Consider the following 19,786-nt stretch of genomic DNA (forward strand, 5'->3'; position numbering starts at 1 on the left):
TAAGTTGTAAATCTCATTTTAATTAGCCTTTATGGAGTTAAATTTTAGCTTTATCGGTTTGTGCGTGTGTGCGTGCATGCATGCATGCATGTGCGTGCCTGTGTATGTGTAATTGTGTGTGTGCATGTATATGTATGAAGTATATGTAAATCATAACAGGTGAGATGGATTCCATTTACACATGATGAAGCATGAACTTCAGATGTACAGAAGCCTTGTTACCTATGATAACTATTGGCTGTGTGGTTTTGAGCTGAACGTAGAAAAAGCCTGTGCAATGTATGTCTCATTGCTGAATCAACTCTAGAGGTCTCCACCTTCAGTGTCCTGTCATCTAGTCCATAAGTTAAATGCTTACTCATTAAAAACAATAAAGCACCATGGGAAGCATTAATAGTTAATTCAGCAGTCGCATGCAGTGAAATGCCCATTCCAAAAACAGTATACCTTGAAGGAAAACATCCGAAGAAGCTTTGGATTTGTAGACAGAAAAGAGAATTGCGTAGTTTTTTTTTTTTTTTAATAAGAAGAAGGAAAAGGAAAGGAGAGAAAGAGAAACAAAATAAGACAAATTAAAAATACATTTTGAAAACGCAGTAAGTAAAGTGAACTGAAAGCATAAACACAGAAGGTGTGCTCTGACTCTGTGGTAATTTGTAATTTGGTAATCTAAAGTTGGAAAGTGAAAAGGTGTGACTGGTAATCCAATCTTTTACAAAGGACCCCACAAGCACAGGACTCCGAAAGCTAAGGTCAGTTGCGAGGATGCTTCCTAGTGAATACTTGCCGTTTAAGAAAATAGTATGAATTGTGTAATTATCCTTAAGGAGGACCCCATATGTGAGCCCTGACCATGAGGAGTGCAGGGAAAACCAAACAGGAAAGTAAGTTTTCAGCTTCTTAGACCTTCACTATCTAGACTAGTTCTGGGAAATAAATGAGGTGGCTTGAAAAGAGAAAGTGCATCAGATTCCCCAGGAACTACATATTCTTGTTTTCTCTGATCTCTTTTCCTGTCTGCTTTCATTTTTTTCTTCTGCTATTGCTATGCACCTAGGTTAAAGAATCCAACTATTTCTATGTATCAATTTCCACACTGAGGAGACACTGCTGATTCCAAAGGCCAGGAGGCTTTTGCTAAAGGCCCTAAAAGCCTGTCTCCCCATCCTCCTCACAAATGAATACCAGCACAGCCATTTTATTTGAGGGAGAATGACTTAGGAAATGAAGGAGAAAGACGAGGTTAAGAAACAAAATTTAAAGCAAGAAAAATCAAACAGGAATATGAAAAGGTGAAAAGGTAGAGACCGAAGAACATACCGGAAAAGGAAGGACCACATACAGTATAATCACTATTTGGGACATTAAAATCAAGCATTTCTTCTTTTCATTACCCAGTATGAATAACGATTTTAGTTTATTTACCTTCCACTAAGTCTTACTTTCAAACGAATGTGTCGTTTGTAAAATTTCTTCAGTATTTCTGAGGAACACCAGGATAAGTGTCTGATGCAAATAGAGTTTTCTATAGCTATCCCATAGCTTATGGTCAGATAGGTAGCCACTGTGATGTTGCTAATGCCTCTGAGCAGAAAACCAGGAAAGGGTGTAAATCAGGAAAGTAAGGTCATTATCCCTGTCCCCTTCTCAGAAGGAGATACAATTGTACTGTTAGTGGGACTCCTGCGACAGAGACATTAGGCCCAGTTGGGTAAGTACATATCTACATGCTGTCCTCAACTCTCCCAGTAAACTACTTATTTATGCATATTCTTCATCCTCTCATTTTAAGGTTTGGTATAAGTCATCTTACCTGTCTCCAAATCAAGCAATTACCAAAAAAAAAAAAAAAATCAGCTTGTCAACTTCCTTTGCCAACCATCAAAGTTAAGAACCCTCATGTGACTTTTTATAATGTTTTTATATTTCATTGGTTTATTGCTCTTCATCATAAAATGTTATAGAAACCCATTTGACATTTGTTTTTTTAATATATTCATCTTATTTTGTATGAGAAAACAGAAATAAGAAAGCCCATACAATCTCAACTCATTCGTTTTGAAAACAAAACAATTCATGTAGGGATAAAGTGAGTATAAGTATTCTAGTAGTAAAATGCATATACCTGCATAAACAAACAGACACACATGTGTGAACACACAAATCACACACGTACACACACACCCTACACATGTGTATGCACACACATTAAGTTACTTATAAGTTGGTATGACTTGAACTAATATGAGAACCTAGAGTTTGTAATGCCTTTTGTGTGAATTTTAATTCAAAAAACAGTTATGTAAAAATATTATAACAAATTGATCAGAAAGTCCTTGACGTATAGAATAATAACTCAAACACGTATGCATATCTGAATCTTCTTTAACCCCGCACATAAACACTGCAGACAATGGGTAACTACATTTGCATAAAGAGTTTGACTTAGAGCATCTAGGAACTCTGATCCAACTAGTGATCATAACTAAAGCTTGATGGACTCGTTGAAAGCTAACTTATTTCCTTTTCACCATGGAGCTCAAAGTACTGAGTCTCAGTGTGTAGATGGGCTAACCATATCAGACCTAATGACCTGTCTTCACCAGGAGTTCAGTTGTCCCAGTAGAAAATGATACATACAGGGTTTTTCTTCTTTTTGTCTTTATCCTTGCTTGGTTTCCGGTTGCTCACAAAATAGTGCAGGGTACCATACTCCACCAAAGCTGAAAACACAAAGATGAAGCAAACAGAGACGAAGAGATCCATTGCTGTGACATAGGAGACCTTGGGCAGAGACTTCCGGGCTATGGTGCTGAGAGTGGTCATCGTCAGGACAGTCGTGATTCCTATAGAAAGTACAATAAGAACAAAGTACATGGCGGCACCCGTGATATCCCAACCGCAAGAGGAATGATACGCTACACTCCTATAGGGTAGAGATGCACCGAAAACATGAGCGTCTTCACATCGATTGCTTTGTACAAGACCACATTTTTAATTTTCATATGTACTTTGTAAATACAGGAAAATATGTATAATGAAATCCCAGGAAGTTGGAAGTTATTGAATCATCTGGATTTGGAAAGTGGTTCTGGAAGACTTCTCCATCAGCTATTAGTAGGGGAGTTTCCCTAGGATTCTTTTTGGCTTTTACTGGGTTAGGTTTAGGGTGGAGGATGGGGAAATAGTGTCTACTTTTACAAAGTATCGTGGTAAATAGACAATGTACTAATGTATCTGTGCAGGGTTGTTTTTAGAATGGGGACTGTCTTTAAAAGGTTCATGTGATAAGAGTCTTCATCTTCATGCTTTGGGGACATGAAGGAACATTTAGTGGCATGGAAAGAAGTTAGGGCATTGGAGATGTACAGATGAAAAGATATAAAGACACCAGTCCCATCCCCTCTCTCATCTATCTGCAAGACATAAGCAGGCTTCCTCCTTCATAATCTTCAACCATGATGTCCCATGGTTCAGAACAACAAGGCCAAATGACCATGTTCTGAAACCTTTGAAATTTTGAACCAAAATAAACCTCTCTTTCAGTCATATTGATTTATTTTATATGCTTATTACTCTAATAGAAAACTGACTACCCAAAGCACTGACATCTAGTAAAGTATCAAGTATGGTTAGAAATTTTGTGTTGTTATTTTGGAAATGATCTACTTCCTATGCTAAAAGAAACTAATTAGGTTGAGTACACATTAATTCAAATTGAACTCCTTGATTGTACCTAATTGTCTCTTTTATTTTTGCAGCGACCTTTAAAGCTGATGTGGAAACTGGGCTTTTCATTTCCACAATCAGGCTCAAATCTTAACTTGAGCATTGAAAATGTAAAAATGTAACTATTTTTGGAGGAAGCTAAAGATGAGCTCATTTTAGAAGACCCTGTCTGTGACACTTATTATTTAAAAACAAATTCTGACAGGTAACATAAGTACTGATCTCACAAAACAGAGCTATATTATTTAAGAAATTAAGAAAGTTCATCATGGCTATGCCATGTGTAGCTTAAGGAATTGTTTTGTCATATTCCCAAGGTTCTTCTTGGGGTCACAGAAAAAGAAAAGTTATGACATTAAGAGAAAGGGAAATCACAGTTTCACCTGACTCACCAACCACCAATAAGGTAATGATGTGATTTTGAAACCGAGTGTTACCGACTGTACAAATCAAATTTATCTTACCTTGCCAAAAGAAATGAGATGCACAGCCTTCCCTAATTAGTTTTGGCACGAAGTGAGCTTTTCAAGGATGCTGTCTTACTTTACAATACTTGAGTGAAAAAGACCAACATGTGTTTTCATCTTGCTATGCACCCACTCTCACGATTATGATTAATTTCTACCAGCTACCAGTTATGCACTAAACTACACTCATGTGTTACAAGAGGCAGAAATATGTCATCAAAAATCGGTCCATATCTCTCACTGTTATTAGGGCCTTTGCTATCTGTTCTGTGAAGAGAAGTTCAAAATCTGCAGATTTTCAAGGTAATCTCATTTAAATTTTGATGACAAACACCTAAAAAGATCATGGAGCTTCACAAATACACAGTTATATTTTTAAAAGTAATGGAAGATTTGGCCCTTAAAACACAAAAGCTAGACTTGGGGTAAATTAAATACCTCATGGGTGGGAGTAAGTTACATGTACTTCCCAAACATTCTTAGTGATAGAAATGTATAGCTACATTTGAGAAACACTGATCTAAAGAACTGAGAAAAATTTTAAACAGATGAACATTCAGCTTGGGTTCTTTTCTTTGGTGACAGATAGAATTCAGCAAGTCCCCACACCCAGAACAAACCTATGACCAACTTTCCAAGTTGCAAGCCTGTTACAAACTTATTGTGTGACTTTGTGGATACTACTTAACATTGACCGAGCTTGCTCATTTATATCAAGTCTAAAATATGATAAGTTGTATTATTACAACTTCTGCATGTGATAATTGCAAAAGAACTGCACTAGAAACATTGAGCATCCTGATTAATATACCATCAAAGGAGAACCTGCCTCCTGTCTTATCAAGGGCCTTCCATCAACACGCTTTAACATTCTCTTCAAATGGTTTGTTGCCAGGGAACACTTATTTCTAAATAGTTGAAATGAATGGTCACGTGGTCATAAAAGACATATTGGTCAAAAGATTTGGGCCTTCAGAAGGAAATACGTTGAAATAATTTTTAAGAAAATAATTTGGGGAAGATGGTTTATTTGAAATGTATCAGTACATTTGTTATATCTAGTCATAGACATAAAATTTTCACTGAATAATTTTTGACTCAGTAGCACATTGGCAGCTCCATGCCGGGGAAGAGCAACACATCTACTGTTTCTTCTGAGATGGCGACACGCTAAAAAGAAAAACTCTTGCAGTGTTTTGCTTAACATACTCGAAGTTTGTTTCAGTATGTGGCATTAGACAGGATATTTGAATTGTTGAACAGGATTTGTAACACACAGAACTGCATATACCAGAAAATCAAAATAACTTCATGTTGAAACAGATGGGAAACTAAATTGGGTTTGGAAAAGGACAGATATGCAAATGTTGTCTTTTTCTCGGTAATCATTTCTACCCTCAGTTTAATAACCTGGTACAGATCATTTTGTCAGAAATGATAAGAGTCACTACCATTTTTCAAGCATTTCTCTGCTCAGTGTGCTTTACAAAAAAAAATGTTACTTTAGCCCAATAAAAACCTGCAACTTATGAATCAGGAATGATATCTGTTTTACATGTAAGGAAAACATGGATTAGAGAGAATGCAGTTTATTATACACCCTTATTCTATAGATGGCTGGAAACTTAAATTACTGGACTTTATATTTCATGTTCTTGTACTACTCCCCACTCCCCCAGGCAGTTAGAAGGCCTGTGTTACTAGATTGGACATAGCTAATGTAGAGAATTGTGTTAGAGTCAGTTGGTGGATGAAGGTTATAATATCCATGTGAGTCAGTTTTACTTTGGTCTGTAGATGTCTTCTTCCACCAATAAGCAAGAGATGAAAATCTGAGCCAGGGATCACCATATTTAAAATAGTGACTAAATTACAAATAATAAGGGAATGATTCTCTTGCTTAGATTTGCCAATAAGTGTTCCTTATTAAACATTTAGATGGCTCTTCTGGAAAAAGTCAATTTGGCTAAATATCATCACACTAATTATTTGTGTTGGAATTAACCAAGTGTGGTGTGGTAGGAAAAGGGGAAGAGTTGACACTAAAAAACATCTGTGCCCGATTTACTGTGCTCCTCTTCTCAAGATACTAATACTTCTGCCTTGTCAAATCTCAAACTTCTTTTGTGTCATGACTAAGCAGATAATTGAGAAAGTTCTCATGAATAGATATGGAGGCTAGCAGCAGTGTGGGAAAAAAAAAGCACAAAGTTCTCTTGAAATTAAGTTTTTGTTTGGTTTTTATTTTATTTTATTTTAAATTTGTTATTAATTGTACTAAATAAAACCTATGCTAATTAAAAAGGTAGAACTATAAAGTAGTAAACTTTAAGTAGAATAGATTGATGATAGATAGGCAGGTAGATAGATAGATAGATAGATAGATAGATAGATAGATAGATAGATAGACAGACAGACAGAAAGATAGATAGGTGGTAAATTGATGATAGATGATAGATAATCATATTGACAGTCTTTAATAATAAAACATGGATTTTCACTTTGCCTTTCAACTCAGAGCAAACCATTTAGGAGGAAAAATAAAGACCCCTTTTCTCAGGTACTTATCTTGGATGACCACAGCACCTAGAAATCTCTCTCACCTAAAGATGTTCTTGCAGGGACAGCATCCTTATTGATCCAGAAGGATACCCAGGACAGAACCACAATGAGTGTGCAGGGAATGTAGGTCTGGATGGTAAAGTACCCCATTCTTCTGCTCAGATCAAAGTACACGGACATAACCACATAGTCACCTGGAAAGAAAAGGCAGAACTATGGGAATGCACTGTGAATGCGTTCAACATTTGCACACACAATTAATTTCAGACATTACATGAGGGCTAGCACGAAAGTTCTTTTCTAACTACTTGGACAAAAGAGCAGTAACAAAAGTATGAAATATAATCCAACCTGAGATGAAACCTAGCCCTTCTAGAAGAAATGGTACTATCAGAGAGAAAAGAAAGTGTTTGTGAGTGGTTGGGGATTTAGCTCAGTGGTAGAGCGCTTGCCTAGCAAGCACACGGCTCTTGGTTCGGTCCCCAGCTCCAGGAAAAAAAAAGAAAAAGAAAAAGAAAGAAAGTGTTTGTGAATCTTAAAAGTATTTCTTCTTCTGGATGATTCTGGATTTTGATTTTCCATATGTAGAAACAATGTACAAGATTCTCTTTGCTGTGAGTGGGAGGGTACCCTCTATAGACTAAGCCTTGCTTATGGGTCATGTAATGCACATTCAGTAACAATTTCTCCACTTTACTCATACATATACAAACCACTGGAGAGTATCTTGGTGATTGAGACTTATAAAATAATATTTTACTTAAAATTTACAGTCCCTTTCCTATGACGAGCTATTTCCTCATGATTTCACTGTATCATATGGTATTTCCACAGCAGTTGTGCTCATCCATGACTATGCTTCCTTTGAGTGCTGTGGATGTTGTAAGTGCTGTCATATGACTTTATGTGCATGCACCAATCCCCAGATGGCGCCCATTCTCTCCATGATCTCACAGCCAGTACTTAGCATGGTCCTCGAGAGAAGATGGGCAGTCCTAATATTTGATGATACACTCATGAAATTATAATGAATACTTTAAGGTTCAAGAAGCAGATTTTGAAAACATTGGGGTTTTAAAAGTGAGTGTGGATACAGTGCGACATTTAGACTGACAAAGGGTAATTTTAGGAGTTGAGAAAGAATGGAATTCAAGGAAAACGTCACATGAAAGAGGAAAGAGCATATACAGCTGTTGGGTTTTTTCTAGTTTCAAATAGTCTAGTACTTCCTTACTTCATTTTTGAGGTAATCCAGTGGATACATGTAGCTGATAATGAGACTGTAAAACTGAAATACAGATCCATTGCTTCTGAATTATGATTTTAATGGAACAGAAGTCCACTGAGACGTGTAGACTCTGAGATGGTGCAAGCATGTGTTTGAGTGACAACTTTACTCTCAGAGTGTCATATTTGTATTTGTGAGTTCCTTGCAATAAGTTGACTTTGCAATTTTAAAAGAATTCATTATTTTGAATCTACCATGGAACTTTTCTATAATCCCATCATGAAGCAGGTTGATAGCCTATCAGTACTTATAGCCTTCTGGGCTACACAGTGAGTCCCCAGACAGCTTGTGTTATATAATAAAACCCTATTTCCAACCAACAAACAAGCAAGCAAGCAAACAAACAAAACTAAACCAAACCAAACAAACAACAACAACAATAAAAACAAATAAACAAACAACAAAACCTGTCTAAGAATTTATATAAAAAATTCAAGAAATGTAGTTATAAAATCTCTAAGAAATTAAAGGCTAGCCATACAGCTATGCATGAAAATAACATTCTTAAGACACTCCTAAAGTCAACAGTTTTGGAAATAAAACATAAATAAATTCATGTGAAACCACTGTCACCAGGTAGTACCATTCCTATAAAACAAACTATTGTGGCTTTTAAAATTACAAGAAACAGCATGACTCATCTTTCAACCAATCTACATTTGTACCTTCAAAATAAAGAATTTCAACCACTTCAATTTTAGTAACTATTTTTGTGCATTATGTGAGCAAGTGAGAGCCTACATTCTTACATTAACTGTCTGACTCTTAAAAAGTGAACTTTAATTTTGTTCACCATTAACAAGATTCTAATCTTGGTTTGATTTTCCATTTCCCTAAAGGATCTAGCCTCTCACGGTTTGCTTATCTACCTGCCTCTATTATAAACTGATGGCTACTGAACACCTTCATCCCTGCTTGCAAACCCTGCACCTTTTCTCACAGTGGATTATGGATGCAAACCCCAGACCAAGCCACTTAAAAGCAAATCAGCTTCAGAGAGACAGCATGATGCCTGTCTTATCGCCAAGGCCACATCACATTTTATATGCTTAAAAACTCTTATGCTGAGGAGCCCAGAGAATCTAATCCTCTTAAAGTGCTGAGTCAGTGGTTTACCTAAGCCCCAGAGGTTAAATCCTGAGCAAGTCAATGATGGTGACACTTAATTCTATCTGTTTCATTGATAAGTCCCGACACTTAATACTTAAAGTCATAACACTTGGTAAATAAACCCCATCTCTGTTTATACTGGAGAGATACACTTTATAATTAAGGACATGAAACGTAAAATTGGAATTAATAGACACAAATGTTAATCCTTTTTCTTATTTGTTAGGATGTCTCTTATGACTCGTTTGAGGAGGCAAAGCTTCAATGTCAATGAAGAATGAGGTTTTAGCTGCTGTTTACCGATGGTAATAAACAGTCATATGAAACCATTGGAACTCTGGAGTTAATGTTTGGCAAAAGTCAACGAGACAAATAGAACAAGTGCTAAGATACACTGGATTTTAGAAAGGACTGCTGAATTGGATCAGCCCATAAACACCCTAATTAAAAAAAAAAAAAACAGAAGCAAGGAGATGTGTTACGTTTGGGAGGGAGATTTTACATTTGTTACAACAGGAAAGAAAAGCTATATCTGTCCAAATTATTGGGTGTTCCAGCTCCCTGCCTTGATCTTACCTCAACTGCATCAAAGTTGTTTCCTCTAAAGACTTGCTTCCAGAACAGCATCAAAACAGCTTGGTGCAGACTCTTGGTCCAGTTGGGAATTCATTTAAGCCTGCACTTTCTCAACATACAGACACTGGACAACAATTGCTACATCTAGCTTGCTTAAAACTACTTATAATTTTCTTGGGCCCCCAAAATTAATTTTTGCTTTGATTCAGTGGGAAGCAATTATAAGAAGACTGTCATCCTGATCCTTTAAGTTGGGATGGATACTTCTGGTCATTTTAAGACTTATAGATATGCTGTGAGTTTACAGGAATATTACAAATAGCTATGGCCTTGGACAAGGAGGAAACAAAGTAAAGAGGTTAGAATCTGAGATTCATTTTCTTTTTTCTTTCCCTTTATCTTTCTTCTTGCCTTGGGTAAGGAAAGGGGGATTGAGAACAAAAAGAGTATATAGAATTATTATAAGAAATTAGAAAAAAGGAGGGATAGATTATTGAATCTACTCTTAAGCCCAAGAACATTTTATATGCATAATCTTACATTAATAAACATCTTTATATTTCAATGCAAAATTGAGGCTATATTTTGTTTCACTGGTACAGAATTTTTCTGTTTATACAGGCTAAGGTTTTCATTGGTATAAATCTTGTTATACATTGATACGAGATTTTAGATTTAATTTTGTTGCAACAAAATTATTTTATGCTTCAACTCTTGTATAGCTATAATGCCTATGCACTTCACTTAAAATACGAACTCCAGTCCTTTTAGTACCTGCTATTACAAACTTTTTAGATTAATTAAGGAATGCAACTTAATAGTTAGTCAAAGTCTTGAGGTTGAAGACTAACTAGATAGTCGTTGTTTTACTATAAGCTTAAATTGTTTAGGATTTAAGGCAATAATCTTCATCTAGGAACATATTTTTAGGTTCATAATGCAAGTTAAAATGGAAATTGATGTAGACACAGAACTCTGAACTCACCGGGATAGGATACATAACAGAATACTTTCCCCTGAGTTGCCAAATGAAAACAAACTGGACTTTTATAATGTACCTCTTACTTGATAGTTTTCCTAATTGTTTCATAATTGTTCCCCCTGTATGTTGTTTTCATTGTAAGAAAAAGAGCCATTTTATTTGATTTTATTTGGACAAAAAATGGGGGAAATTGTCGAGGTTTGGTCTGTTGCTGTGTATTATAATGCTATACTCTATACCCAAAGTCCTATGAGTGAATGCTCACAGTTACCGTCTTTTGTGGTACAAACTTTGTTCCTTAATTTAAAACTACTGGCTAAATAAAAATGGGTGCAGCCAATTACTGGAGGGATTATAAGTGGATGGGTTTTTTAGTTACCTGGTTGAAGTGAGAGAGAGGAAAGAACATTGAGGTGAGGAGAAGACAACATGAGAGGAGATAGACCGCGAGTACATGGCCAGGAGAAACAGCAGGTATTTGGGAAACATGACTGGGGAGCTAGCCAGGCCAGCAGTAAGAAAAGTAGATTAGTTTGGGTCTCATTTATTTGTAAGCTAGTCATGGATAAGCCTAAATTGGTTCTACAATGTCTTTTATACAATAAACTGTTTACTCTGAAAATCATAATTGTTTCATGGAGAGAATTTGCCTCTCCAGGAGCTCTGTGGTGATTAGAAGGTACCTAGAAGTTACTCGTAGTGAGGGCTTGCTTCATGTAAGCACTGGGTTGAGAAGATGGCATGTGTTTTATGAAAATGTCCTAAATGCTTTGTCATAATAATGAAAAAAATTAAAAACAAAAAGTGAGCTTCAAATACACCTTCACTTCTTCATCTCTCATGATGCGTGATCTGCTTACACAGAGTTTGACTGAGCTTATCTACTAGGATAATGGTGAAAACAAATATTGGTTTACTCTACCTTACTTTCGCATCTACCGTTCTTACCAACAAACCCTTTTCACCACTGCTCTGCAAAGAACACTCAGGTAGCTGTACCAAAAATAAAGTAGCATGGTGTTACAGTCGGTCCTACTTTAAAGGGGTTAGATAGCAAGAAAGTGTCTAGAAGCCAGCAACAAATATGAGGATACAAAATATTCTAGCCTTTGTCATCTCCTTCCACGTTGAGATTGAGGATTCCCACCATGGCAGGAGAGTTGATTGACTAACTTTCATTAGATAAAATTGTTTTCCAAAATTAAATCTGTCCTTCATCTTAGCACACAAACTCTGTGCACACTTCAAATATAAACTCAGAAGTGAATCTAAATGCAACACAGAGAAAAATGGGTTACCTTCATAACACAGAAACAAAATAAATAGACTACCTTTATAACCTAATGTAGAAGATACTGCAGATGCATCATGAAATGTAGGAGACATAAAGAAATAAAAAACAAGAGTACTACTTAAAATGAGAACTTCTAATTATAATTAATTTCATAATTTTCGTGAAAGGCAAAAAGACAACCTTGACTAGATTATTTCCCAAATAAATAAGAAATCAAGACTAATCTCTTTAATATATAATAAGAATCCCCAATAATAAGCATCCCCAATAGTCATTGAGGAAAGAAACTTTTCTTAGAGTTGTATTTCTCAAATTTATAACGTGATTTTAAGCCAAGTATTGCTTGATAATTCCTTTTGTTTCTCCAAACCCCAGCTAAATGAAGTTAAATATTTCTATTAGATGCATCTTTGATTTCTCTACCTTTACTCTCCTTTGCATCATCTCCTTCCTAGAAAAATAATCTCTCACTCCTTTACTCAAGTCAACCTTCTGACCATGCATGAACAGCCATCACCACAGACACACACACACACACACACACACACACACACACACGCACGCACGCACACACACACACACACACAGAGACAGACAGAGATAGAGAGACAGAGAGACAGAGAGACAGAGAGAGACAGATAGACAGAGACGGAGACAGACAAAGAGACAGAGACAGGCAGAGAGAGAGACAGATAGAGAGACAGAGACAGAGACAAAGAGACAGAGACAGGCAGAGAGAGAGACAGAGACAGAGACAGAGACAGACGAAGAGACAGAGACAGGCATGCACACACACACACACACACACAGAGAGAGAGAGAGAGAGAGAGAGAGAGAGAGAGAGAGAGAGACTCCACAGCATCTAGATTTGTGCTGTTGTGGGTCATCTTGATGTTGTTTGTATTCTGATGTTAACGGTAATATGTACTTCCCTGTACACAGAGACAACGCTGGGACCAGCTGAGACTTAAATGTCTATACACAGCCAATAACTCTTATTGGAAACAAAATTCTCATGACCTATTATTACATACCATCCTTTAAGATAGCATGAATGAAATTTACATTATAATTTGATTATGTGATCAATCTAACCTCTAGAGAAAAACAGTTGCCTTTCTCTTTTGATCTTCCTTAATTGATCTGTACACCTTACATTTGCCATACACATGTCTTTGCAAAGTTACACATTGCTCATAAGGATTGTATATTGTAGATTGGAAGGAGAGAAAAGACAGCCTTGACAAAATTCACACTCTGGGATGCTAAGATTCTGGGACTTTCCATTCCAACTCCCTGTTTGATCCTACCTCAGTATCAAAGCTTTTTCCTCTAAAGACTCGCTTCCAGGACATTTCCAGAAAAGCTAGCTTGCCCATCCAGCCTTTCAGACTGTTACCTTCAGGACTTCAGCTAAACTGTGAACTTTCTTAGCACATAGAGAATGGATGATAAATGATACCAACTAGCCTTCTTTTGACAAAACCAATTTTTCTATTTCCCTTTGGGCGCCCAGAAAGGAATTCTTCACTCCAATTCAACCAGAAACAGAAAGGAAGAAAGAAAGAAAGAAAGAAAGAAAGAAAGAAAGAAAGAAAGAAAGAAAGAAAGAAAGAGAGAGACAGAGAGACAGAGAGAGAGAGAGAGAGAGAGAGAGAGAGAGAGAGAGAGAGAGAGAGAGAGAGAAAATCATCATCCCAGTTCCTTACATTGGGATGCATGGTTATGGTTATTTTATTAATTATAGATGTATTGTCATTTTAAGGGATAATTTACAAATAGTATAGCAATAGACAGGGAGTTAAACTAGAGGGCTTAGACTCAGGTAGAAACCTTTCCTTTCCTCTTCTTTATCATTCTTTCTTAGGTAATCGAAGGGGGTGGAAAAGGAAAGGGGAATATAGTATTATTATAGAAATTAAACAAATACACAGATAGGAATAGGATATTAAGTTCACTCTTAAACAAAACATTATATAGCCATAATCTTACATTGGTAGATATCTTTATATTTGATGCAAAATTGAAGTTATAATTTCTTACACTGACACAATTTATGTATTGATACAGGTTTAAGGTGTTCATCAGTATGACTCTTTATATAATTATGCACAATTTAAATTAATATTATTCCTCTTAGATAGAACATTGTGCCTAAACAACTCATTTAAGAATACAAGACTTGGACCCAATCCTTCTGATAGATGCTAGTACAAACTATTTAGGATGATTAAGTAATGCAAGTTAATACTCAGATAGTGAAACTCATAGTCATATTAGATTATAATTTAGTTAATTACAGCAAGTGTTTTCAAGATTAATCAAATAATAAATAGCTAAGAATAATTAATGTTTGACAAATCAGCTATGGTATAGAAAGAGACAGATTGTCTTAAAAAATCAGAGATTCACAAAACATGACATTCATTGTTATTTAGTTATTAAAAGTTCTTTTGACTACAAGACAGGTCTGCTCCTGACAGTACCCCTATTCCACTTCATACTGAGCAGCATTCACTCCGTATGGAGTTGCTCCAATGTGGCAAGCCACCCACTGGGCAAAATTTGTCTTGCTTCCATCTACAGATAAAAAGCTGCCCCCAAAAGGACAAATTGTACGCAAGATAGTGCATTGAAACTGAACTAAATAAAAAGAAGCAGTAGTTGAGCAATCTAAAGCACACTTTAAAAGCTCAGTGATACAACTGGCTGACAACTAGGCAGTGCTTTGCATTGTGAAGCTTGTCCAACAGTTTCTTAACTGTAACAAGTTCTGGTTTCTATTCACCTAGATCAAGCTTGACTCTTTCTACTTCCTGACCAGTTACCTAGATCTACTTTACACTTTCCCAGGGTATGCTTTTCTAGCCTTTGTTCCTGTTTGGTATACGTTATCCTTATCTTCTAGAAGGGTTCTTTGTACTCTGATCACATCACACAAGTACCTTGGAATTGATCAATAGTCATCTACAGATATCAGTACACACTGCAAATTTGTATTCAAAGCTTTCAAAGTCTCTTTTACCTGACTTCAGCCCTATTTGAATATTGTTTATTTTCTAGAAGGAGTTTTTTTGGTACCTTATATATCTCACCTGATTTGGGGACTTGTCATCTTAAAGATTGGCCTTAAGACTACCTTGATACATTTCTAGTATATCCATCCTTGTAAAAATAAATCTTTTATTTATCAAATAACAATAAATTCCTGTCACCTACAAAAGTCCTTAATTTTTCAAATGCACTCAGAACTCTCTTGTAATAATATATCAATAGTATTGTAATAAGGGGAATCTGAGTAATATAAGTTTTATGTTACCCTATGGATCACAATTAAATTTTTTTATGAACTCAGAGGTATATATAGTTTTTATGTATTTTGTCCTGTAGTTTATTCTTCTGCAAAATCAATGTGTACTATACAGAAGGAAATCACCAATTATTTGTTAATGATGAATGCTTTAGTTTAGGAAATTTTGGAATACATGTAGCTTTTAAAATACTAAATTTTAATTTACAAAGCAATGCACTGTAGGAGCACCTTTTGTGTAAATTGCAAGATTTCATCACCTACAGTGTAGATATAAGGGCATAGTAAGTTTAAATAATGTTATCTGCTTGCCAAGAAGTTGATGGAAATATCAACTTGACCAGTCACTCTAAGCAAACACTGCAATAGTAACTTAGCTTGTCAGCTGGATCTATTCACTGAATTAGGTAAAAATCAGACTTAGTTACTGAAACTAACAATTATCCATGCAAAGTCTGATAGCTGTGTTTTAGCTTGTTTGGTTAGTGGGTTTTGGTATGTGTGTGTGTGTGTGTGTGTGTGTGTGTGTCCATGTGTGCACACACATATTGATTGATTTTATCTGTCTGCTATTTTCCTTCTAATGTTGAAGCAAAGGGACAAAAAGCAACTGCAGATGATAAAATTGAAAATTAAAAGTGTAATCGATGTATTTTCAGGGTTCAGACTGCCTTTTGGAGACGCCATCTGATTCTCTACTGAGGACAAGAGTGGGGAACAATTGTGAAATCAGGCCTGGTTAAATTCAGCTTTTCCAGAAGAGCTGACTCCATGACTCTTGTGAGTAATCTGTTGGTTTTTGACTCTCAGAGTAGAGGAATACAGAAATCAAGAGAGACCGGGGAGGAAAGGCAAGTATATGTTTGCTTTAGCTCACAGGGAGACCCTGGAGATTCAGGAACAAAATTTGCTACAGCCTTGTTCTCACCTGGAGACAAGACTATCCCTGGTAAAAATAAGATTGGGTAGCCCTACTCTCCAGATGTGACAGTTGTTTTGACCAGAAAAAGAGACAATCCTGAGCTGTTACCAGTAAACCATTAAGCAATCATGAGATTGACCCCTGTACCCAAGGAAATGGAAAAGCTGGCAGTGGCATCAGTGGTACAAGGTGGTACCTGGGCCCCATCATGTCAGCTAGGGTGTAAAGTTTAGTCATTTCATTAACTGGCATATGATTTCAGGCAAATACTTTAATTCCCTGAACCTCACATTCCTTATCCTCAAAATAGGAATAATAATTGGTTTCTTGAGAGCATGAAAAGAGCTCATACATGTATGACATTTGACACACTTTCAAGAAATAAGGAAAGGTTCATTAATGCTAGCTATTATGAAGTAAGGTAACTTATTTTGTGCCCACATGCCTTTATTCCCATCCTCTAGCAGGCAGAGGCAAGTGGATCTCTTTTTTTTTTTTTCCGGAGCTGGGGACCGAACCCAGAGCCTTGCGCTCGCTAGGCAAGCGCACTACCGCTGAGCTAAATCCCCAACCCCGTAAGGTAACTTATATAACACCATTAAACACCATTCTGATTCATAAGAGAAATGTTGTTAGATGTGCAGTAGAAAATTGACATTTGAAAGGAACTCGAGAGGTGTCTCCTCCACACTGGAAGATTAAACCTGGTGAGGCCCATGCATGAAGAAGACATATTGATCCAAGGTAGAGCTTAGCACTGGCAAACACAAGACTCTTGTTTCCTAAACTCTAATGCTTGCTAAAGAACTAAAAAAAAGTCTCTATTTTCCATTAGTGGTTAATAAAATGGAGAGACATAGAGAAGGGAAAGAATCAAAAGCTGAGAAACAGTTGAATGCAGTTCTCTTATGAAGCTGATTTGTGTCACTGAAGCTCCTGACTGAGGACAAAAGTTGTCTTAATTTACTATTGATCCCTCTGTGGTGCACATTCTACCGTAGAAGAGCAGTCTGAGTAAATGATTTCAGAGTTTTCCCCAAAAAAGTTTTGGGTGAAAGGAATTCAATGTTCACAAACTCTTCAGCGTGCAGTGGTTTCTCTGTAGGGTTACACGATGACAGTCTTGCCAACACCAATTTTCTGCGTTTCTTTAACAGAAGCTTCTCTTATTAATGCAATAGATTCTTTCTCATTTTCTAAAATCCCACCACATGTGCTTAGCCCAATGTAGACCTTTTAGCACAATTCATTACTCTGAGGCTGCCAACCAATTCCAGAACTGCAGCCAAGGACTTCATCCAGTGATCTATTTAAATAAAATAACTCCGACTCTTATGTCTGAAACTGAACTTCAAAGGAATATGTTTGTCACTGTTATCCATCAGAAGAGGAAGTGATTTCCCAGTCAATTAAGCCTAACTCCTGCAAACATCTGACTAGATATTAAAGCATGTTTTACACAAGTACAGAGTGGTTCCCCATAGCAAATCTAGTCCCAGAAGCTAAGCACAAGCAACAATGGGAGCAAGAGATAAGAAGGATAACAAGGTACCTAGACTTAACTAAATCATATAAATTCCCAGAACAAAATAATGGTGACACAGACTGTGGCTAAAGTATTGTGTTCATCTCATTTGCTTATGGAATAAAAGTATTTTGTAAACTTTCAAACCAATGCGCAAATATGGAGGAGCTTCCTGAGAATAACTGTTTGGGGAAATAACTTTTATGACATTAATAGGTAAGTTTCTTGATGAGTGGCAAAATTTTTAATATTCTTAAAACACTGCATGTAATTCTTGGGAATAATAGAATAGCAAGATACCCTATTATTCTTGCTTTTAGCATTCTGAGTGCATTCATGAAGAGCGTTAAATATATTCTTACCTTAATATAACTGAAGCATTTGAGCCAATAAAATTACGCTTGTCTGTTCAGCTCAGATTTTCAATGGCAGACTCATCACAGATCATACATAATCTTTAATATACAGCTGCTCACTGTTTTACATAGTGTGCGACAGAAATGAATCCTAATTTACCTCTAACAGAAGTTCTATTAGAGAGAAATTTGGAATTGCAAATTCTTAGACTGCTATCTATTAACTCTTAACAGTGCAAAAGAATTATTTTAATAACTACTGAGCTCACTTTGTAAGTAAAACTAGACGTCAATAAAGAAAGGAAGGTCTGCAGAGGTATTGGTGACAAACTGAGAAAACATGCAGTTATTAACTCCTTATCCACCTCACAGGTAAACAAGCACTTAGAGAGGAAGGACTCCATGCACTGCTGAACTAGACATGATGATTAATTTGTCAGTTATTAAACCGGAAACACAATGAAGGCATAGCATATTACATGGAGTCACGCTGGCACGGGAATCACGGATCCTACTTATTGGAAACAGTGAAGGGGAAGCAACACTTCCACAGGCCTGCCCTGGAAAACATCTGCAGGCACCCACAGCCTCTTGATGCCTCCTCAATTAGGATAAAAGCTCCTTCAAGAAAGTTCTCTATTGCTGTCACTTTGTACAAACAAGAAAGTCAGCATTGAAAACCGAGTTTGTGTCCAAAATCAGTCCAGGAATATTTTGTGATGCCAGGAGATCATTTCAAGTAATTAGACTGGGCCTTGATTTCTCCTATGCTCTCCATCTTTTATCTGATCAGTTAAGAGCTATCGAGATCTTCCCATCCTACATTGATCCCGATGATCTGGTGTGTGTTCTCCATTAGAAAGGCCATTTGTGTGAAGCTAGCGACTGTCATGAAAGGCTTTCACTAATGGTCTGAATCCATTTCTACCTTGGGTACCAGACAGTTATTCTAAGCAAGCACATTTATCTTGCAAGTCTCCCTCCTTTTCTCAGTTAGTGAAGATCAAAGAGGAGTCTTGGAGGAGAAATATTAAGCAGCCAACCTTTAATTTGGCTAATTCTCTGAAGTAATGGAATCATCAGTAAGAAGATACTTGAACTCAGTCACAGGAGAGAAATGTTCTTACTGATTATATCCATGAGCCCGGAAACTAATTTTTTGGAGAAATAAGCGTGTTAATAAAAAATGCTTTATTTTCACTTTCCCCCAATCTCTCTTTCAATAAGTTTCCTATGACTTCACATCTGAAGCTAGACTGAAGGGTGTAACTCAGGCCCTGATGTTTTCTTAAAGAAAAGGTTCTCCCGAAGTTGAAGGACCTGATGTTAGTAAAATACCAAGCCTTCTAAAATCACTTGCAAAGAAGCTGGGAAATAAAACCATGAGTGTTCAAATCCAGGCAACCAAAGGCACTGATTGCAAAAGGTCAAGTAATAAACCGAAGCCCAAGATGTCAAATTATTTTTCAGGATGTTCTGCAAAATCGTAGGCTTAAAAATTTGGCCCTATTGGCCTTTGGTCCTCAGCACTCAATTTTAAATTCTCCCCAACTCAGTGAAATTCTTTCGCTCGAGAAGTTTTTGACCTGTGTTTGGGATATTTTAAAGAGAGGCGCTAAAGAAATTGTCTTCCCCAGGGAAGAGAACACCAAGTTGTTACCTAAT

At 36.6% G+C, this 19,786-nt stretch overlaps 1 protein-coding gene and 1 long non-coding RNA gene across 4 annotated transcripts in view; one reads left to right on the top strand and one right to left on the bottom strand.

Moving 5' to 3' along the window:
- LOC102548672 (uncharacterized) overlaps positions 1-19,786 on the top strand; it is a 104,167-nt gene that overhangs the window by 53,821 nt on the left and 30,560 nt on the right. For both annotated transcript variants that reach the window (XR_015631184.1, XR_015631185.1), the window contains exon 2: positions 15,978-16,098. This is a non-coding gene — a long non-coding RNA (uncharacterized LOC102548672). The remainder of the gene's footprint in view (positions 1-15,977; positions 16,099-19,786) is intronic.
- Positions 1-19,786, bottom strand: part of Gabrg2 (gamma-aminobutyric acid type A receptor subunit gamma 2) — an 88,669-nt gene that overhangs the window by 3,347 nt on the left and 65,536 nt on the right. Inside the window, 3 exon segments of one of the 2 annotated variants that reach the window (NM_001393775.1) lie at positions 448-471; positions 2,641-2,846; positions 6,800-6,952. In NM_001393775.1, the coding sequence (NP_001380704.1) occupies positions 448-471; positions 2,641-2,846; positions 6,800-6,952 (383 nt within the window). 2 annotated transcript variants of the gene reach the window in all.

This window comes from Rattus norvegicus, chromosome 10 (assembly GCF_021556685.1).
Source record: "Rattus norvegicus strain SHRSP/BbbUtx chromosome 10, alternate assembly SHRSP_T2T, whole genome shotgun sequence".
Taxonomy (NCBI): Eukaryota; Metazoa; Chordata; class Mammalia; order Rodentia; family Muridae; genus Rattus; species Rattus norvegicus.